Source organism: Ambystoma mexicanum, chromosome 13 (genome assembly GCF_040938575.1).
Source record: "Ambystoma mexicanum isolate Mex_15411 chromosome 13, UKY_AmexF1_1, whole genome shotgun sequence".
In the NCBI taxonomy this organism is placed as follows: Eukaryota; Metazoa; Chordata; class Amphibia; order Caudata; family Ambystomatidae; genus Ambystoma; species Ambystoma mexicanum.
Window position 1 is genome coordinate 101096352 of NC_090938.1, and position 19996 is coordinate 101116347.

At 48.4% G+C, this 19996-nt stretch overlaps 1 protein-coding gene across 15 annotated transcripts in view; it reads left to right on the forward strand.

Moving 5' to 3' along the window:
* The window catches only part of HIPK1 (homeodomain interacting protein kinase 1), a 413229-nt gene that overhangs the window by 188069 nt on the left and 205164 nt on the right, over positions 1-19996 (forward strand). For all 15 annotated transcript variants that reach the window (XM_069633380.1, XM_069633373.1, XM_069633376.1 and 12 more), the window contains one exon: positions 567-729. In XM_069633380.1, coding sequence (XP_069489481.1) covers positions 567-729 — 163 coding nt within the window. The remainder of the gene's footprint in view (positions 1-566; positions 730-19996) is intronic.

Genomic DNA, 19996 nt, shown 5'->3' on the forward strand with positions numbered 1-19996 from the left:
GCGCTCTAATTTTGGGACAAGCTTAAACCTTAGCACTCTGTACACTCACTTGAATGTGTTGCGCGCCACATCTTGTTCCTGATTCTTTAAGTCGTGGGACTGCACTTGAATACAATATTGCACGCACCCAGAGTGCGTTCTAAGTCGCCCACACCAAATGGCAATTATAATCAGTTTGTTCTTTTCAATGCTAGGCCTAGACAGTTTGTTGGGTTGAACTTTACCCATGGACTACGAAATCTAGGCAACAAAGTTTCATACCATTTCCTGCAGAGAGCAGTTTGGTTAATTGGGTGCATGGAGAAGCAGCATTTATTCTTTTGTCCACAGAACTTGAAACGCCTTCAATTGTAAAACTGATTCTGTCTTTCAGATAGATCCTTGTTTAATTCATGTTAAATCAATTTGTGTACATTTGAAAGCGCTTTTCTGGCTGGTCTATCCCTGTGGTTTTAGGGTCTGACGCAATGATTTGAGACTGTGCTAAGCCTCATTCTACCGCTGGGAGGGAGGGGGGGACTGCCTTGTTCGTAATCAGCTCTGCATTAATCGCCTGTTCTTTTCAGCGTGAAGTCCTGCTTTCAAAACATGGAAATCTGCAAGAGGAGGGTCAATATGTACGATACTGTGAACCAGATAAAGAGCCCATTCACCACGCATGTTGCACCCAACACAAGCACAAACCTTACAATGAGCTTCAACAACCAGATCAATACGATGCACAATCAGGTATGTCTGGCCCGTTCTGCAGTACAATATCCATGTTCATGGTGTGTCCACCGCTATATGATGACTTCTGTGAGGGCTTAAGTGTAAGTCGGAGAGATACAGATTCAAGCTTGTGCTTTGTGATGGTGCTTGACGATATTTATGTCCATTTAAAAAAAAGTTTTACTTGATTCTGTAGGGTAATTCTCACAGCTCAACTTTCCTTACACACTTTTTTATGTAAAAGGCACTGACCAATAATTTGCCATATGTCTTTTAGGTCCCCAAACTTTCAATGTAATCCTTCTTTGCCTTCAGTGCATTTTTATGTATGTTTACGGAATGATTTACTAACGCCACGGGTGAACGTGTATACTTAGGCAGTGGGCATGCCATGCACATCCAGAGGAAGTATGACCTGTTATGTAACGCTAAAGTCATTTGTGTTGGGCTTTCCTGAAGGCCGAGAGGGGGTGGGGTAGGAGGGGATGGAGTCCTGGTGTTTCAGTGAAGCTTCCTCACAGTTGGATTATGGCTAACAATCGTGTCACCACGGTTGAGAAATATTTAGCTAGATGAAGATTGTGGGGTAAGAGAGGCGATGGGGGGGATTAGTTTGCTTAATACGAGGGTGGGCAGTACCACCATTGCCTTTTTAAGTTTGGCATGGCAGTCTGAACCTCATCCTCCTCAGGGAGCCAGTGCCAATTGTTTCAGGATATATGCACCTTTATCAGTTTTGGCTACTAGGTAGTATTTTATAAGCTGAAGCTATGGCACTGGTTTACAGATCAAATGGAGAGGTGACGTGACGGGGACACTCTATGGGCTTTGTTTGGTTATTTACACTTTTTTTTTTAACCAGCTATGGACGTTTCTTGTCACGAATTCCCCCCCTCCCCCACACCCACCTGCCAAAAACACACTCCTGGGATCTCCATGAACTAGCTCTCTTGCAGCAACATCCTTTTCTAAACAGCCTTCTTACATGGGATGGCGTAATTGCAGCTGTAATTGAGCTCCTGGTGTAGGTGCCTTTATCTACTTGATTTGTTATATTAGGATTCGTACCATGCACTGCTACCATTTGCCTGGTCACCATGCACTCTGACCTGAAAGAGTGGCCGTTAGAAGAGGAAGAATGCGAGATTACTGTCTTGGTATTGATTGTGCATTTCGGATGAACCCTGAGCTTGCATGAATTACCTTTTTCCTGGTGTGGTGCCTTGCTGGGAGCATCAAAGGCTTTTTCCTGCTTACACTGTGCGTTTGTGTTTGACTGGGACTTTATGTGCTATTTGGCGTTGGAGGTTTACAGTTGTGTTGCTTGTAGTTTTTTAGGCGGGGTGCTTTTAAAATCATGTGCATGTGGCCAATTTGATTTTGCATGCGATGAATAAAGTGGAGAAGTTGAGTTAGTTGATGCGATCAGTGGTTTTGACAGAATGCCATTTTAAGAGTGGGGCACTCTGTTAGCGAGAATTCTCATGAATGTGCTAATTCCCTTCACCTTGGAGACCCCCAGTAACTTTGCTGGATTTTGAGGACTTGATTTTTTACCTGGAAAGAGTGTGAGCCTTTTTTCCCCCCACTCTTTCATGTAGTTTGATGTGTGTTTTACTTGTGTGTTCTTTGATTATGGAGTTTTAAGATAACTACAGAGGCATCTTTTCATGTGTTGCACAGCACCCCCAGTGCAGTGACACAGGGATCTCTTAAGACTTCCCAAAGGTTTAAATGCCTTCTCTGGGATAAACTACTGTTTCCCTGAGAATGTAAGGTTAAATTGACTTTACTAGTCTTTTTTTAAATTCCTAGACCCAGCACACTCCATCTTCCTAGAGAGTGCTGGACGGGCTACCTAGTATCACCTATGTCTAGAAACTCATGTGGCAGTCAAATGCTAGCCTTTCCTATCGAAATGGCTGGTGGCAGTGGTTTTACAACAAACTACCATGATTTTTCCAGACCGCGAACCCCGGTAACAAAAAACCGCGGGATGGCGCCTTAAGCCCCTCTTTTTAAACCGGTCCCGGTCTTCTTTTTTTTTCGCTATTTCTTTTTAGAAAGGTTCTTCTAGAGTTTCTCTGCGCGCCAAACTAGGTTTGGTCCCTTTGTTTTTATGCCTTTGGCAGGCTTCAGGACTGAAGACCGCCTCTGGCGTCTGAGTGTCTGAGTGTCTGGGGTGGGCAGGAAGTGTGGGAGGTGTCCGAAACTCCCTGTGCTTGGTCTCCTAGGAGACCCAAATGGACTCTGGCATGATTGACTGGCTGACTGTCCGGCAAGGACAGCTACCCTGCTGGGTGAGTGGCAGCTGGGCGGGAATGAAAGGGAGAAAACTGTTTAAAAGGCGAGTCTCTTGGACTGGAAAGCAGAGTTGACCACTGGAATGAAAGAACCGAAGACGAGCTGGAAGAGGATGGCTGCTGCAACTCCTCGACCCTTGGTTTGCCCGGTGAAGCCCTGCTGCAGGTCTGAATCGCCAAGTTCATCTCGACAGAGAAGCCCCTTCAAGGAACGACTTCTTCCTTTGAGTTGGTGGGACCAATTAACTTGTAAGCCACTTGGATACCGTTCTCAGAGCTGGTTAGAATTAACCAGGGGGAAGGACGCCAGCTTGTGTGCTTGATGACCGCTACTGAAACCGAAGATCTTCCATTTTGCCAGCCTGTTAGTCCCGTCCCCGTGCAGTGCAGGAGTCCCCCAACATCCTCCCTCTTGTCCCCACGACTGAGGCTCAGGAACAGTGAGATCTGCAGGAGCTGCCAGTAACCAACTTCTTCAGCTGCATCTTTTTCTTCATACTAAGGTACTGTGCCAACCCGATTGAGAGAACATCTCGCGGTAAAAGTTTGTGAAACTTTCCCAACTTGCAGCCCTAATCAGATTGTGACCCAACATATGATTCTTGTTCGTACAAACTACTTCTGAGAACATTGGCAAAGACTTTACCGTTTACTACAAGAACTGCTCTTTCCTATCCAAGACACTAGTCCATTGACTTTGGCCTAGTCCTATTGAACTGAATTGAGTCCTCTCGTAAACAAACTATTTGCACTGCATAAGAAAGTATTTGTGATCTATTCTATTAACTTGTGCCTTTTTACTCCCATTCAAAGTTACTGAAATGCCATTTTGCTCCTATTTCAGGGGAGCCTAATGTACTCAAATTTATTGGTTTGGTATTGAAGTGTATTTGTGTATAATAAATTGCCTCCTTCTAGTGAAGGTTTTCTAAATGACTGTAATAAATGTTAAACTCAAGGTTTCTTGGTAAAAGTGTCTACTTGAACCATTGTGATTGTAGGACCTCTGTGTAACATCCTTGTACTACTCACATTCCCTCTTGAGATGAGCCTGGCTGCTCAGCTTGCTACCACAAACTGTGTAGTACAGACTTCCAAAGATTGGTTTTTGCTTACACCTGTAGTCCTAATTGTATGTGATGGTCCCAGAGGGTACTTCTGCCTAACACTCTCCTGCCCCTCTTTAATCTGGGACAAAGGGTCTCTGACTGGATGAACATAGAGGCGTTCAAAGAGGCTAAAGCCCACTCAGCTTGAGGCACCTCTCTGTAAGCAAAAAGAAGGCATGGCAGTAGAAGGTCCTACTTTCTTCCAAGGGCTTCTTCTAAAGCAACTATCGTGCTCTTCATGCTTCTATTAAACCTCTCCACCAACCCATTGGATTGGAGATGGTAGGAAGATGAGAACTTGTAGGTGACCCCCAGTTTTTCCACATGGCTTGCATGTAGTGGCAAAAGTAACTTTTTGCTATTTTTTTGTCTTTTACTTTAGCCTTACTGCATTTGGCTACCTACTGTGGCTAGTGTCCAAACATGGCCATACCACAATGTCCGTTTGTCCCTTGGCCATCATTGCTACTACAGGGACATGTGTATTTTCTGCTAGGAAGTGGGTTGGGACTGTCTGGTCCCAATCCACAAACTGGTTTGTGTTTCTGAATGGTATGTATGAGCTGTGCCACCAGTGGTCCCTGGATTGAACCACTTCTCGGGTGTGTGTCTGGGTCAGATCTTTGACTAGTGGGAGTTTTGGCTCTTACCTTTTTTTAATTCATATTTTTCAATGAAAACTCATCAAATTAGTTTATTTTTGGTGATCCCCCAAGCACCCAATCCTCTTGTTTTTTTTCTCTATTTTCGACCCCTCCACCCGCCACTCCTTAGAGATGCACTTTCCCACCCGCACCTATTTTTCATTGAAAAATATTTGTTAAAACCCAGCGAAAAAAGAAAAAAACGGTAGATGAAAGGACGTTGTACCTAGAGTGGAGGGAACATCCATTCTCAACGTTGGCTTAGGGTACTGCCAAGAGCCCTCAGAAGTGCCCTAGGATCACTCAGTGGCTGCCTAGCTCAGTTTGGGCTACCATGCTGCAGATGTCGCTGTTCTGCTTTGAGGCCTGGAACTTTGGTGGTCGACAGCTTGAGCTACAGGACTCCGCTGTGCCAAATGTCATGGTTCCAGCATCAAGGGGAATCCAGATAGGAGGCTAAGTCCAACCACAACAAGCATGTCCCACTGCGTCACTGCAGCGGTGGCTGTCCTCCAAAACAGGTTTTCTGCCTCCTGTGCTGAGAGGGATCTGCATAAAGGTCTTCTGCATTCTCCAACCTGAAATCCTTGCACCAGCCTTTGTTGCCGGCCAGAAAAGTGCTCGAAACTGCAACCTCTCGGCATTGAGGACCGGAGCTGAAGCTAGGAAAAGCAACCTTGGACCCTCTTCTTAGGTCTTGGCAGGTTTCAGAAGAATCGGAGTATGGGGGGGGGGGGGCGGTGAGTTGTAACAGTACTTACCTGAACGCCTAGCTACCCTTTTAACAGTTCAGTAACTTTTGTAAACGTGTTTAACATTTTGGCTTTGCCAGTGCTTGCTCGCGCAAGCATTCCGAAAGTGAGGGACACTTATTAGCTAGGATAACTGGTCCTCCACCCCTTGGCACTCTTCATTCGGCCGCAAATATTTTCCTGTCTCAAACTGTCTAGAGCTTTGGGCACAACGCCCCATACATCTTAGTGATGGACTTTATTTTTACATTTCTTTTTTTTTTTTAGCGCTTTATATTGATTTTAACATATAACCAAGTTCAACAACAAACCCTTCCCACTCATCCCCTACTCATGTAACCTAGGAACTCAGGACGGCATTAAATATCCACATGATCACGGCAACAGGTGCATTCTGTTGAGCTAAAACGAATTTAGTATACGAATTCTGTGAGGACACCACTGCAACATATAGTCACTCTGCAGGTACTGCAGGAGGGGACCCCAGTCCAGAAGGAAGTTCTCGGGGGTGCCCTGTAGCTTATGGGTCATCCATTCCATGGTGACGAAGTGCCATACTTTACTGAACCATTGAAGTTGCGTTGGGGGTGCCGTGCCCTCTGTTTCCAGAACTGGGCTATCGCTAGCCACGCTGCTATCACCAAAACCATAATCGCTTTTCGCTGGCGCCTCGTATATGCTGTCTGCTTCGGATCCCAAAGTATTGCCAGCCACACACTATCCCCAAAGATCCAACCCCTTGGACCATTTTTCATGTTTGGCCCTTAACGTCCGTCCAGAAGCCGTCCAGTACTGGGCAATCCCTCCAGATGTGCTTCCAGTCTCCTCGAAGCAGGCACCCCTGCCAACACTGGCCATCCTTGCTTGGGAATATAGCTTATAGGTGTTCTGGTGTCAGGTGCCACTGCAATAAAACTTTGTACCACATTTCCCTCAGGTGAGTCGACCTTGTAAGTTTGGATACATTTCGCCAGACTTCCTCCCAGACGAGCCGTGGAATCTTCTCACCTAGTGTCTCCTCCCACTTTTTCATGTAATTCCAGCAGACTACCTCTCCTTGTGAGTTCAGGTGTGCATATAGATTCGATATCAGTTTCCTGTTACCGGAGTCTGTTGTCAGGAAAATTTCAAAGTTCGTGAAGGGCCTTGTTCCCGCTTCCCTATTGACAGAGGATGAAAGCCAATGGGTCAATTGAGTATGTTGATACCTGTCTGACCCTGACATTCCATGTTCGCGGACGCAGTCTCCAAAGGACCTAAGTGATTGTGCAACAAACATATCACAGATCTTCGTGCAACCAGCCTGCTTCCAGGAGGCGAATGCCTCCGGATCCGTCCCCGGTGGGAAGTCGGGGTTAACAAATAACGGTGTGAAGGGGATGGGTGTGTTGTCAGGCCCCCCCTCTTGACTGCTGCGTCGCAAGCATTAAGGGTTGCTCTCATGATTTCACTTATTTTAGTGTTCATGTTTCTTGTGGGACCAAAGAAGGTTTGAGAGTGGGGCACCCGCTACTGCCACATCCTGTTTAGTCCACTTATGTTGGGGAGCGTCTGCCACCCATTCTTTGATCACCCTGAGTTGCGCAACTTCATAGTATTTTTTTTTAAATGCGGAAAAGCCAGGCCACCCTCACCTAATGGAGCCGACATCGTAGTCATTGCTACTCTTGGTTTCTTATTCTGCCACACATAGGCTGACGTCATCTCATTCAAAGATCTGAAGAATGATGTGGGGAGCCTTATCAGAACGGCCTGAAAGTAATAAAGTGCCTTTGGAAGAATTGGCATTTTAACTGCCGCAGTCCGGCCCAACCACGAGGTGGAGAGGGGGGGACCACCTTGCTAGGAGCTTTTGCAATTGGATTAGAAGGCCCGGTAAGTTAGCCTTGTATAGCTGAGCCACTGAGGGGGTAAGTTTGACTCCGAGATATGTTATATGACTCTGCACTACTTGCATCCCCAGCATCTGAGCCAGTCCTGTTATTGTAGATGGATCTTCTGATATGTTTAGGATTTCAGATTTGCTATTATTTATCTTAAGGCCTTAGATGGCTCCAAAAGCCTCCAATTCCTGCATAAGCTCTGGCAGAGATTCAGTGGGTTCAGTCGGGGCTACCAGCAGATCGTTAGCGAATGGCATAATTTTGTTTTTAAGACCCCCCACCGGAATGCCTTTAATTTGTCGCCTAAGACGTATCCTCACCAGGAAGGGCTCTACAAAGAGGGCATACAGGAGAGGGGAGAGCGGGCATCCTTGTTTTGTTCCTCTAGTGTGGTAGACTGGTTGGGACAAAAAAACCTTGATTGCAATTCTCAGGACCGGACTATTGTAGTTGGACTTCAGCATTTTTAAGTAAGAATCTCTAAATCTCATATGCTCCATTGTGTGGAAGAGGTGCAACCATTGAACACGGTCAAATGCTTTCTCAGCATCCAGCGTCATCAGAATTGCCCTTGTGTTGGTACGTTCCGCTTTCTCTATTAGGTGACATACCCTCCTGGTGTCTGCTGTTTGTCTCATGGGGATAAAGCCTGTCTGGTCCGTGTCTATCAGAGAGGGCAAATGCTCCATAAGCCTGTTGGCTAGGACCTTTTGTATAAAGTTTTGCGTCCAAATTTATCAAGGCAATTGGCCTGTACAACCCTGGGAGGACGGGATCTTTACCCGGCTTTAGGAAGAGCACTACCTTTGCCTCATTCATTGAGAGCGTAATATTTCCCCGGGATTTAAATGTATTAAAGAGTTCCGTAAGCCTGGGGGCCAGCAAGGTTTGGAATTTTGTGTAAGCATCTGTTCCAGGCGCCTTGTTCTTTTGGAGGAGTTTGATTGCCTGCAGAACTTCTCCCGGTGCAAGGTCTTGGTCGAGCATCTCTCTGACTTCTTCCTGTAGTTTGGGGAGAGGTACATTCTGGAGGAAGTTCTTTTGTTCTCGTTCATTTGGGCTGTTAGTGCAATATAAATTCTGGTAGAAAGCACGGATGATCTCCCCATTTCGCTGTCAGTAGTTTTCCGGTTACCATGGGAATCTTCCAAAGCCAAGATCATCCTCTCCTTAACCGTCTCCCGGAGCTGGCAGGCAAGCAGTTTATCCACCTTGTTAGCAAGCATATAATACCTTTGCTTTGTTCGTAGTAGTGAATATTCCACCTGCCTCGTACGGAGGAGATCCAATTGGCCCTGGATCTGCTGCATTGCCCTTCTCTTGGCTCTGCTGGGGTTGGCCGCCACCTCTCTCTGGGCCATTCACAATTGTCTCAAGGCCATGCTCCCATTGCGCCATTTGTTTATCTCTCCTGGCTTTGAGGGCGATTAGGTCACCTCTCAACTGCCTTGAAGGCATCCCACACTCTCTTGCAAGGTCTCCCCCCTGTCATTTTCGGCGAAGTATGCATCTATCCTCTCCTGTATTTCGTCCACTATCGTTCTGTCTTGTAGCAGATGGGACGGAAATCTCCAGAACCACACACGCTTTTCTCTATTTCTTAGAGCTATAGATGCCGTGATTGGGGCATGGTCAGAAAGAGAAATGGGGCCCACCTCCTCAATTTTTCCTATTAGGACCGACGCCCATATGTAGTCTATTGTAGACCGTGAATTATGGACGTGGGAGAAATGCGTGAAGCCGTGCCGATCTGCGTTCTTCGCCCGCCATACATCGTGCAGGGAAAGGGACTCAAAAGCTTTCTTCAGTGGTCCCAAAGGGGCTTTCAGATCTGTATTATATCTTGTACTCCCGTTTTGAGAGAGATTCCAAGCTAGGTTCAGGTCCCCACCCAGGATGATGTCTCCTGTCGCACATTTTTCCAGTTCATTAAGCATATGCATCACAAAAAGGGGTCTTGTCCCACATTCGGAGCGTAGACAGAAGCCAGAGTGACTAGTCTCCCTTCTAGTGAGATGTTCAAAAACACATATCTCCCCTTTTTATCTGCGTGGTAGTTATGAATCTGTGCCTTCAGAGAGTCTTTCACAGCAATTAGAACTCCTGCACTCTTACCCTCGGCATTTGACTGGAAGATACTTCCCACCCCTTTAATTCTGATCCTGCTTTTCTCACTCCTTTTTATGTGTGTCTCCTGATAAAATATTTCCGCCTTCTGTTTCCAAGCTTGCCTCTCCAATTTGGCCTGTTTCATAGGGGTATTCATACCCCTAACATTCTGAGAGAGAACTGTTACTAGGGCCATGTATGTCCTGTCAAGTGCTTGGTCTTTAACTGTGCACCTTGTGTCGTCTTCGTTACCATGCCCGTATGCTGTCCCACTGTTCCCTTCCCCCAACCCCCCCTGCCTCGCCCCATAGTCCTTTGAGGTCTGAACCGAGTTGCTACATGCACTGGAGCGAAGGGCCGAGCACTCCCTGGCCCATGTGTATCCTCGATAACTCAACGTGGGGAGTCCTAAACCCCACTAAAAATTCCAACCGTACCATGGTGTCCCCTCTCACTGGCCTGCTAAAGGCCGGTGGGGCATGTCCATCTGTTCTTATACTGGTGTTGGCGTATTTCCCTTGAGCAGTTTGGTCTCGGGAAGGGGGATATCCTGACCACTTCACGCTTCATTTACTTTTCTTCTCTGCCCTTCCTGTGAACCGTGTACCAGCCGTCCTGTGCATTCGCCCCCCGGGTCCTCCATTGGGGTTTTGGGTGTGTGGCCTCCCCTCCCGTCTCTATTTCTAGAATCTTTTCCCCTTCCTTGCAGGTTGTGAACCTGTGCTGTGCTCCTTCCCAGGTAAACAGGAGGCCAAATGGGAATGTCAATCTATAGCTCACTAGGGCTGATTGTAAATGACGGACCACTGGTCCCATCTTCCGCCTTTTGAGAAGCGTGGATCCACCTGACTTTCTTGGGGAATTTGGGTGAGGAGATCACATTCAAGGGAGAAGCTATGGTCCCATAGTTCTCAATTGAGTTCCTATACTAACCCGTGAGTCCTAGAAAGGCTCTCACTTGGGTTTGAGTAGTAGGGGTGGCCCAGGCCTGCACAGCTTGTACCTTGCTAGGCAATGGCCTTATTTCACCTCCTTGTTAGGCAGAGTTTGTATGCAGTACCCTCTGGGACCACTACACACAACTATGACTACAGGTGTAAGCAAACCAACCTTCGGTATAAGTCTGTACTACACAGTTTTGATAGCGGAGCTGAGCAGCCAAGCTTATCTTTAGAGGGGAATGTGAGCAGTATTGATGTTACACCGAGGTCCACAATCACAGGTGCTCAAATAAACTCTTACACTCATGAATTCTTTGATAAATATTTATCTGTCAGTTATAAACATTCATAAGAAGGAGGCAATTATATAACACACAAATATACTTCAATACTATTTCAGAATACCTTTCAAAAGGATTAAAAGGCAAAGGGTTATTAGTACACGAAAGGATTACAATTTTTCTTAGACCGTGCAAATGGAGTTCACCAGAAGAGTCAATTCAATAGGCTGGGCTAAAGTCTTGGATAGGATAAAGCGATTCTGGTAAGTAAACAGTGAAGTCTCTGCGCAAGTTCCCAGAAGTAGTTTGTAAGAAGAATCATCATATGTTGCGTCACAAGCTGATTAGGCCTGCGAGTTGCAAAAGTTTCAAGCACTTTCACCGGGAGAGGCAAGTACTGTCCCGTTTCACAGTACCTTTCAATGAAGATAAAGATGCAGCTGAGGACTTCTGTTTCTGGCAGTGCCTGCAGATCTCGCTGTTCCTGGGCCTCTGTCATGGAGACAAGAGGGAAAACGTTGGGCGACTCCTGCACTGGGACTGGTCAAAAAGCTTGCAACTGGCAAACTTCAATTCTGGTGGCTGTAACGCACACAAGCTGGTGTCCCTCTCCCTGGTTATACGGTTTCCTGCAGCACTCTGAGGAAAAAGCAACCAGCTCTGAGATAGGTGTCCATGTGGCTTACAGTTGAGTTGATTGGTCCCACCAACTGAAAGGGAGAAGTCGTCCTTGTAGGGCCTCTCTGTCGAGGTGAACTTGGAGATTCGGACTTGCAGCAGGGCTTCACCGGGCAAACCAACGGTCCAGGAGTTGCAGCAGCTGTCCTCTTCAAGCTAGTCTTCAGTTCTTTCGTTCCAGTGGTCGACTCTGCCTTCCAAGCCAAGAGACACACCTTTTATTTAGTTCTCTCCTGTTCATTCCAGCCTATCTGTCACTCACCCAGCAGGGTGGCTGTCCTTGCCGGACAGCCAGTCAGCCAATCACCACAGAGTGCATTTGGGTCTCTTAGGAGACTAAGCACAGGGAGTTTTGGGCTCCTCCCTTACTTGCTGCCCACCCCAGATACTCAGGCGCCAGAGGCGGTCTTCACTCCTGAAGCCTGCCAAAGGCGAGTGAACAAAGAGACGAAACCTGGTTTGGCGCGCAGAGAGAAACTCTAGAACATGGGTGCACAACATACGGCCCGCGGGCCAGTTGCGGCCCGCCATGCTGTTTCTTGCGGCCCGGGAGGCACAAAGACTTTCCTAAAGGTGGGCGGCCCGCAAGCAGCATCGGCCGCCCTCCATTAGGAAAGTCTTTGTTGTCTTCCGGGCCGGACAAAACACTGGCCGTCATTGGCTCAGCACACACGCACCACGTCACTCCTACGAGCCACGTAGTGCGTGTGCTGCACCAATGGAGTGCCAGCACTACGGCTGGCGTGGCCAGTAAGGCTTGATGCCGGTAGGCATTTCAGCCTTGCTTGCCACGCCAGCCGTGGTACGATTCGACTTACCTCGCCAGCGTTCCAGCTTACCTGCCTTCCAGCACGTCTCCGGTAAGTGGTCTGTGTTTGTGTGTCGGGTCTGTTCTGCTGTTTTTTTGTGTTGTGTATGTTGAGATGGGGGGTGGGGGGTGTCGGATGTGTATGAATGTTTGTTTTTGAATGTTCGTGTTGTGTATGTTGAGATGCATGTATGAGGTGCATGCTTCAGAGTTTGTGTGCTAAATTGGGGGGTTTGGGTTTGTATGGGTGCATGCTTGAGTGTGTGTGTGCTGAGTTGGGGGCTCGGGGGTTCTGGTCTGTATGGGTTCATGGTGTATGCTTGAGAGTGCTGATTTGGGGGGTGAGGGGGTTCGGGTGTGCATGAATGTTTGTTTTTGCATGTTTGTGTTGTGTATGTTGAGATGCATGTATGGGTGCATGCTTCCGAGTTTGTGTGCTGATTTGGGGGGTTTGGGTCTGTATGGGTGCATGCTTGGGTGTGTTTGGGGCATAATGTTTGGTTGAGGGACAGGGGGCATAGTGTTTGCTTGAGGCGTGGGGGCCATGGGGCATAGTGTTTGTTTGGGGGTGGGAGCCATGGGGCATAGTGTTTGATTGGGGGTGGGAGCCATGGGGCATAGTGTTTGGTTGGGGATGGGAGCCATGGGGCATAGTGTTTGGTTGGGGGTGGGAGCCATGGGGCATAGTGTTTGGTTGGGGGTGAGGGACATGGGGCATAGTGTTTGCTTGAGGCGTGGGAGCCATGGGGCATATTGTTTGGTTGGGGGTGGGAGCCATGGGGCATAGTGTTTGGTTGGGGGTGAGGGACATGGGGCATAGTGTTTGCTTGAGGGTGAGGGGGCCATGGGGCATAGTGTTTGGTTGGGGGTGAGGGACAGGGGGCATAGTGTTTGGTTGGGGTGGGAGCCATGGGGCATAGTGTTTGGTTGGCAGTGAGGGGGCCGTGGGGCATAGTGTTTGGTTGGGGGTGGGAGCCATGGGGCATAGTGTTGCACTAGAGTGAACTCCATAATAAAGCTAAAACAGGCACAGTTAGGAGATGTACATCCTTTGGCCATACTCCTCTTGGGCAACCCAAACAGCAAACTATACCAGTCCAAAATAACGGAATTTCCAATCAAGAGTCAATTAAAATATATATAATTTAATAAAACAGACTATATACAATTACTAAATCGAAATAATTTATAACAATGGAAAATGTGTAGTACATAATGTAAGTTTGAAATGCAATAAAAATAGTTACCCCTTAAAAACATTCTTTTTCCATGTGTTTAATACAAATTGGGGGTTGAAAAACCCTCCTGACATGTCCCGCCTACCGCCCCGGCCACTTTTATTTTTCGCCCCACTATATCCCTCATGTAAGGTACTTTCGGCCCTCTGTCAAAATCAGTTGTGCACTCCTGCTCTAGAAGGACCTTTCCACAAAAAAGGGTGAAAAAAAGAAGACGGGACCTGTTTTTACAGAGGGGGCTCAGACGCCATCTTGAAAAACATGGCTCCCGCGATTTAACATTACCAGAGCTACAACTAGTTCGCGGTCGGGAAAAATCATGGTAGTTTGTTGTAAAAGCACTTCCACCAGCCATTCTGATGGGAAAGGGTAGCATTTGACTGCTACATGAGTATCTAGACACGGGTGATACTAAGTAACCCGTCCAGCACTCTATTTTAAGATAGAGTGTGTTGGGTCTAGGTTTTTAAAAAGACTAGTAAAGTCAATTTCACTTTACTTTCTCTGGGAAACAGTAGTTTATCCCAGAGAAGGTAGTTAAACCTTGGGAAAACCTGAAAGGCTTCCCTGTGTCACTGCACTGAGTGTGCTGTGTGACACAATTGAAAAAGAAAATGCCTATGGAGTTGGTTAGACACCAGAACCAGAGAAAACAGAGGTAAAACACATATCAAAATACATGAGAGAGTGGGGAAAAGGGGGTCACACTTTCTCTCCAGGTAAAAAAATCAAGTCCTCAAAATCCACCAAAATGCTGCGCGGGGGGGGGGGGTGTTGGGTTTGTGTCTGTAAGGTGAAGGTATCGGCACATTTTTGAGAATTCTCCCTAACACTCCTTCTACCTCTATTCCAAGGTAGACCACTTTACTCCGACCAATTTCACATTTACTTGCCTTTATGGTCAGATTGGCCTGCTCAAGAGGCTGCAATACATATCCTAACTGGTCAATATGTTCCTTCCAAGTAGGGCTGAACACTGCAATGTCATCCAAGTATGCCATGCAAAAGTCCTCCATCCCATTCAGAACATGATTTACCATCCTTTGGAACGTAGCAGGTGCATCCTTTTATCCAGAAGGCATAACCTTAAACTGGTAGATGCCTCCTGGGCTTGAAAATGCAGTCATCTCCTTGGCATGTCGGTCAGAGCTATTTGCCAATAGCCCGAGGTTAGGTCAAATGTACTGAGGTACTTGGCTGAACCAAGTTTGTCCACCAGCTCATCTGTCCTAGGTAAAGGATGGGCATCAGCCGTGGTGACTGCATTAAGAGCTCTATAGTCCACACAGAATCGCAATTCTTTGGATCCTGACTTTGGCACTAGTACAACCGGACTAGACCATGGACTGGTAGAGGGCTCTATTACCCTAAGATCTAGCATCTTCTTGACCTGTTCCTTTATGTGGGTTCTTACTTGGTCTGACAACCTGTAACCCCCTGCTTTTGACAGGTAAATGGTCACCAGTGAGAATCTCATGGTGGCGCCAAGGGTCAAGCCTGGTGTTCGTGAAAACAGAGGGGTAAACTGATTTAAGAGCTTTCCACTCCTCCTCTTCCAGTGTCAGATCAGAAGAGAGATTAACTCCTATCTTCCCATCTAAAGGTAGTCCCCTGAGGAGGTCAGGTAGAGGCTGAGACTCCTCCTCCTGAGCAGAGGCTAGAAGCAAAGCTCTCAGTTCTGGTCTAGAGACAACTGCCTTTGGCCGGTTGGTGTGGAAGACCCTGGGGGCTCCTTAGGAATGCTTTAGTACACCAAATAATTGACCTCCCAAGTTTTTCCACAACCTTGAAGGGTCCAATCCTTTTGTCCTGTAAGGCCCTCTGCCTTGTAGGTACCATAACTAAAACTAGCTGGTCTTGAGTAAACTCAACCATGTTGGCCTTGTGGTCGTGCCAATGCTTCACCAGAGCCTGACATGCTTTCAAGTTATCAGAAGCTTCTTTCATCATGTCATTCTCCTTCAGAGACCTAACACATATACTCCTACGTCCCGTCCCTTTCCTCCATACTTATGGGACATTCCTCCGTCCTCTGGGACGGGACTGTAGCACTTTGTAAAAAGCATCAATCTTTCAAAAATGTGTCCTTCTCTTTCTAGGCGGGGTACCGCATGCGGCCGTAACCCCGCCAGCCTTAGCTCCGCCCAGCGCATCGCCAATCAGGCCTTTTCTCTGCATGTTCGGGACTGGACGCACTTGCATCTTCGGATGTTTTTTTTTTTCCTTCCAGTGTTCTCTCCTGCTCTGGTTTAGCAGTCGCGTAGTAGTCCGTTTATGCCGTTTCGGTTAGATTTTCTTAATTGTTCTTCCTGCCAACGATGTTTCGCTAGGGCGGATCCCCATCCTCTTTGTGTAGTGTTTGGGTCCGGATCACCAGTGGGACAATCCGAGGCACCTCCTGTGGGGGCTATTCAAAGGCCTCAGTTCTACTGAGGCGGTGGGTACCAGAGCTTGCTTCGAGGTCTCCTTGTCTGGAGCTTCCCATACAGGCAACAGGGCGTAACCCAAGGCCTCTATTGAAGTTTTCTGTACCGAACCAAGGGTCGAGGCCCTTCATGAGGGAGCGGTTACCGGACTCTGGTCTGAGTTTCTTCTATCGGAAGCTAAGGTGTCCGACAGAACTGAGGCCTGTTAAGGTCTTGTCGGTGAGGTGGGTTCCTCATCGGTCCCGCTCTAGTGGGGATACCAGTTCTGTTGAGGGGGCACAGAGTGAGGTCGCTGACCGTAATTCCTCTGTTAACGGTGTTGCTGAGGTTCCTCTTTCACAGGCTAATTTGGCTATTAGTATGTCTCAGAAACATCCTAGGCCACACAGTACCGGCTCTACAGAGGTTCCTTGTGTCGAGGCTAAAGTCAAGACCCCTGACCTGTCTGTGGAGACCCCTGCCTCACTCACACATGTGACGCAGTTCTCATCAGGCGTTGACAAAATGGCGCCAGTTCCCATGCTAACTGCGATGGCCATTTTTGGACTCTTCCCTTACACCTACGCCATCGGCATTGGGAGCATCGTCTCGGGTGAACAGCGTTTTCATCGTTCAGTTTCATCCAGTTTATGACTGGAACGCTCGGATGCCATTACAGCACTCGTTCTCGCTCCCTGCAGCGTCTTCACCATTGATGTACGTCAATTTGGCTGGTGAGGGCCCCTCTTGGCAACCCTCTCCTTTGCGACCCTTGAGCTATTCCGCTCATGAGGCTTCCTCCTGCCACAGTGTCTTAGCCTTCGCGGAGGAGGCCTTCTTCGGAAAATTTCAGAAGCTAGTACATTCTGACCCCATGAAGGAATAGTTCGGAGGTCTTTTTAAGGAAATTTGCCATCCAGGCCCCGGTTCCGTTCCAATGGTTCCCGTCACAGCGCCGGCTGTTCCGGCAGCTGCCCCATCTCTACCAGTTGGCCCACCTCCAGCCCTTCTGCCTCCGCCGTCCTTGTCTCCAATTGACAAGTCTTCGACAGATGTGACGCAGGCCGATCCAGACGTGTTTGATGACATGCAAGGGGATCAGGATGGCGATGACCAGCCCCGCTCTTTTAGGGCTTTCCATGACCGGGTACTGGACATGACTCTTCTGGATGTTCCAGTACCCGAGGCACCCCTTCCGCGTTCACCTTGTCTCAGGAGCGCACCGGCTTGTTCTTTCAATAGGACGTTTTGGCCGAGGACCGCGAAGTCTGGGATAAGCCACGCTCTGGACTGCTTGTTAACAAAAAGATTGACTCTCGTTATAGGCTTCATACTTCAGAGGAGGTAGCCTTCGCGTATTGCCCGCTTCCTTCCTCCACAGTGGTGGCGGCCGCTACGCTTCAATCCAGACCGGCTTCAGCGTCACCTACAGCGGTGGCTCAGGTTCTGGCCAAAGAGGACAAGCTGCTTGACTCTTTGGGAAGGAAGAACGCGAAGCTCATTTTAGCAGGGCAAATATGAAAATGTGGAAAGGTCTGTCGGAATTTGAGGAGTTCATTCCTGCAGACAAGCTGGATGATTTTAAGTCTGGCTTGTCAGATGCCATAGTCCTGGCGCAGGATATGCTTGAGGCTGCAGCCTCAATGTCGACACTGCGGCTCGAGGCGTCAGGCTTGGCTTCACACCACAAAGTTTTCCAAGGAGGTGCAGGATAAAGTTCTGGATCTGACCTTTAACGGCGAAGAACTGTTCCATTCGTCAACGGACGCAGAGCTGACTAAAACAAAGGACAGCACTCAGACGGCCAAGTCTTTGTCCGTTCTGGTAAAGCCACCTTTTAGGGTTCAGAGTACTCCTTCACAACCTCGGTCTTCCTCTGGCTTTCGGGGGTTTCTAGGTCGGAAAACAGTTGATCCTCCAGCTGGAAATTCCAATCGGCATCAGCACTGAGGCCGGTTTTTCTCTTGGTCCTCAGCCTCCTCCTCAGGATCTGGGGGTCCTGCCTCTGAGAAACCCACTAAATGAGGGTTTTTGGCGCTTGCACGAGACCCTGGTGTGGGAGGGCGCATTGTCTCACTGGGAGGTGTGGCAGACCATCACTGAGGTCCGGTGGGTCTTGTCAGTAGCTTGGGCGGGCTTCTGCTTGCCCCCCCCCACCCTTCAATCCTCCTTTCCAGCAGTTGTGGACGCCCTCCCTCAGGGCCGAAGTGCAGAAGCTTCTGGATCTCAAGGCGTTGGGACTCGTTCCCCTAGGGGAGCGAGGGCAGCGCTGCTACTCCTGTCTGTTCACGGTGCCCAAACCCAACAACCAGACTTGCCTGCGCACCATGCTAGACCTTTCCCAGTTCAACCTTTCTCTTCCCCAAGAGAAATTCAAGATGATCACCCCCAACCAGATAAAGTCCTCTCTTCAGAAGGCCGACTGGCTCAGCGTGGTGGACCTTCAGGATGCTTATATTCATATCCTCATTTGGACCCCGCATCGGAAATACCTACGGTTCTCCATGGGGGAGGAGCATTTCCAGTTTCGTGTGCTCCCTTTGGCTCAGCTCGGCACCGCATGTCTTTACGAAGATGTTTGTCATCACAGCTTATCTTCGGCTTCAGGGTATCCATGTGTATCTGTATTTGGACGACTGGCTGTTGCGCAGTCCTTGTCCACTGAAAGCCTTAAGCAACCTTCAGTCTCTCCTCTAGCTCCTGTTCCACCTTGGGCTGTCAGTGAACTGGCGGAAATCCTCCATGACGGTTTCTCAGGACTTAATTTTCCTGGGTTTTCGTTGGAACATGATCGATTGCAAGGTATACCTGACAGGGCACAGAATGGCGGATCTGTTCGCCACGTGTCAGGTGTTTATGCAGTCAGAGAGCATGTCGGCCTGGGGGTTTCAGAGGCTTCTGGGCCTCATGGCTTCGTGCGTGCTTGCGCTAACTCTTGCTTGTTTCAAGATGAGGCAGACGCACATGGCTCTTCGTAGTTCATGGCTTCAGGCAGTGGATCCAGATTCCAAAATGATACCGGCTCCATAGTTCATGAGGAAGGACCTCTTGTGGTGGTAGTCTTTCAGCATTCTGTCGATGGGCGCTCCCTTCCAGGACCCTTGCCTGCTATTGACTGTCGCAACGGACTCCCCCTTCTGGGTTGGGGGTGACTCTGGATCCTCTTGTTTCAGATTTCTGGTCACCTTAGGACAGACAGCTTAATGTAAATTATCTGGAGTTTCTGGCTATATTCCTGGCGCTGAAAGCATTCAAACCAGGTATTGTTAACAAGGTGGTCCGTGTATGCATGGACAATGCAGTGTCCATGTTCTATATCAACATGCAGGGGGGGTACCAGGTCTCCTCCTCTTGTGGATCTTGCCATTCAGATCTGGGAATGGGCCATTCAGCATGGTATCTGGCTAGCAGCGGTTCACATCCCGGGCCAGCTGAATGTCTCTGCGGATGCCCTCAGCTGACGTGTAATTGTCAGCTACGAGTGAAAACTGAACACAGAGATTCTCTCAGACATTTTTCGCTGTTGGGGCACTCCAGAAGTGGACCTCTTTGCGACATCTATAAACGAGCAGCTTCCCCTGTATGCCTCCAGGAGGTGGCTCAGAGCCTCCTCAATCAGGGATGCTCTCGAAATCCCATGGAACAATATGAAGGCCTATGCTTTTCCACCTCTTCCTCTGATCCATCGTGTTCTTTGCAAGTTGAGGAACACAGTGAATTGCTGCCTGCTGTTCATAGCCCCTTGGTGGCCAGCCAGGTTTTGGTTTTCGGAGCTTCAGCATCTATCAGTGTGCCCGCCGCTAAAGCTTCCACTAATTCCCGACCTGCTTCACCAGAGCGATCAACCACTGTGGCACTCCTCCCCACAATCGTTCAGCTTGGCGGCTTGGTGCCTGAGTTAAGATCTTTAGAGCGCTTCAACTTGTCTGCGGATAACATGCGCATTATTCAAGCGACCAGGAAGCCTTCAACAGGATCTCAGTATAAAAGTAAATGGCTACGCTTCTGTCACTGGTGTTTGGCTAGGCAGCTAGACCCCAGGGAGGCTACTATTGACACGGTCCTGTCTTTTGTCTCGCATCTGGCAGTCTAGCATCCATGTCTTGTCCTGCAGGACATATTTATCGGCTTTTG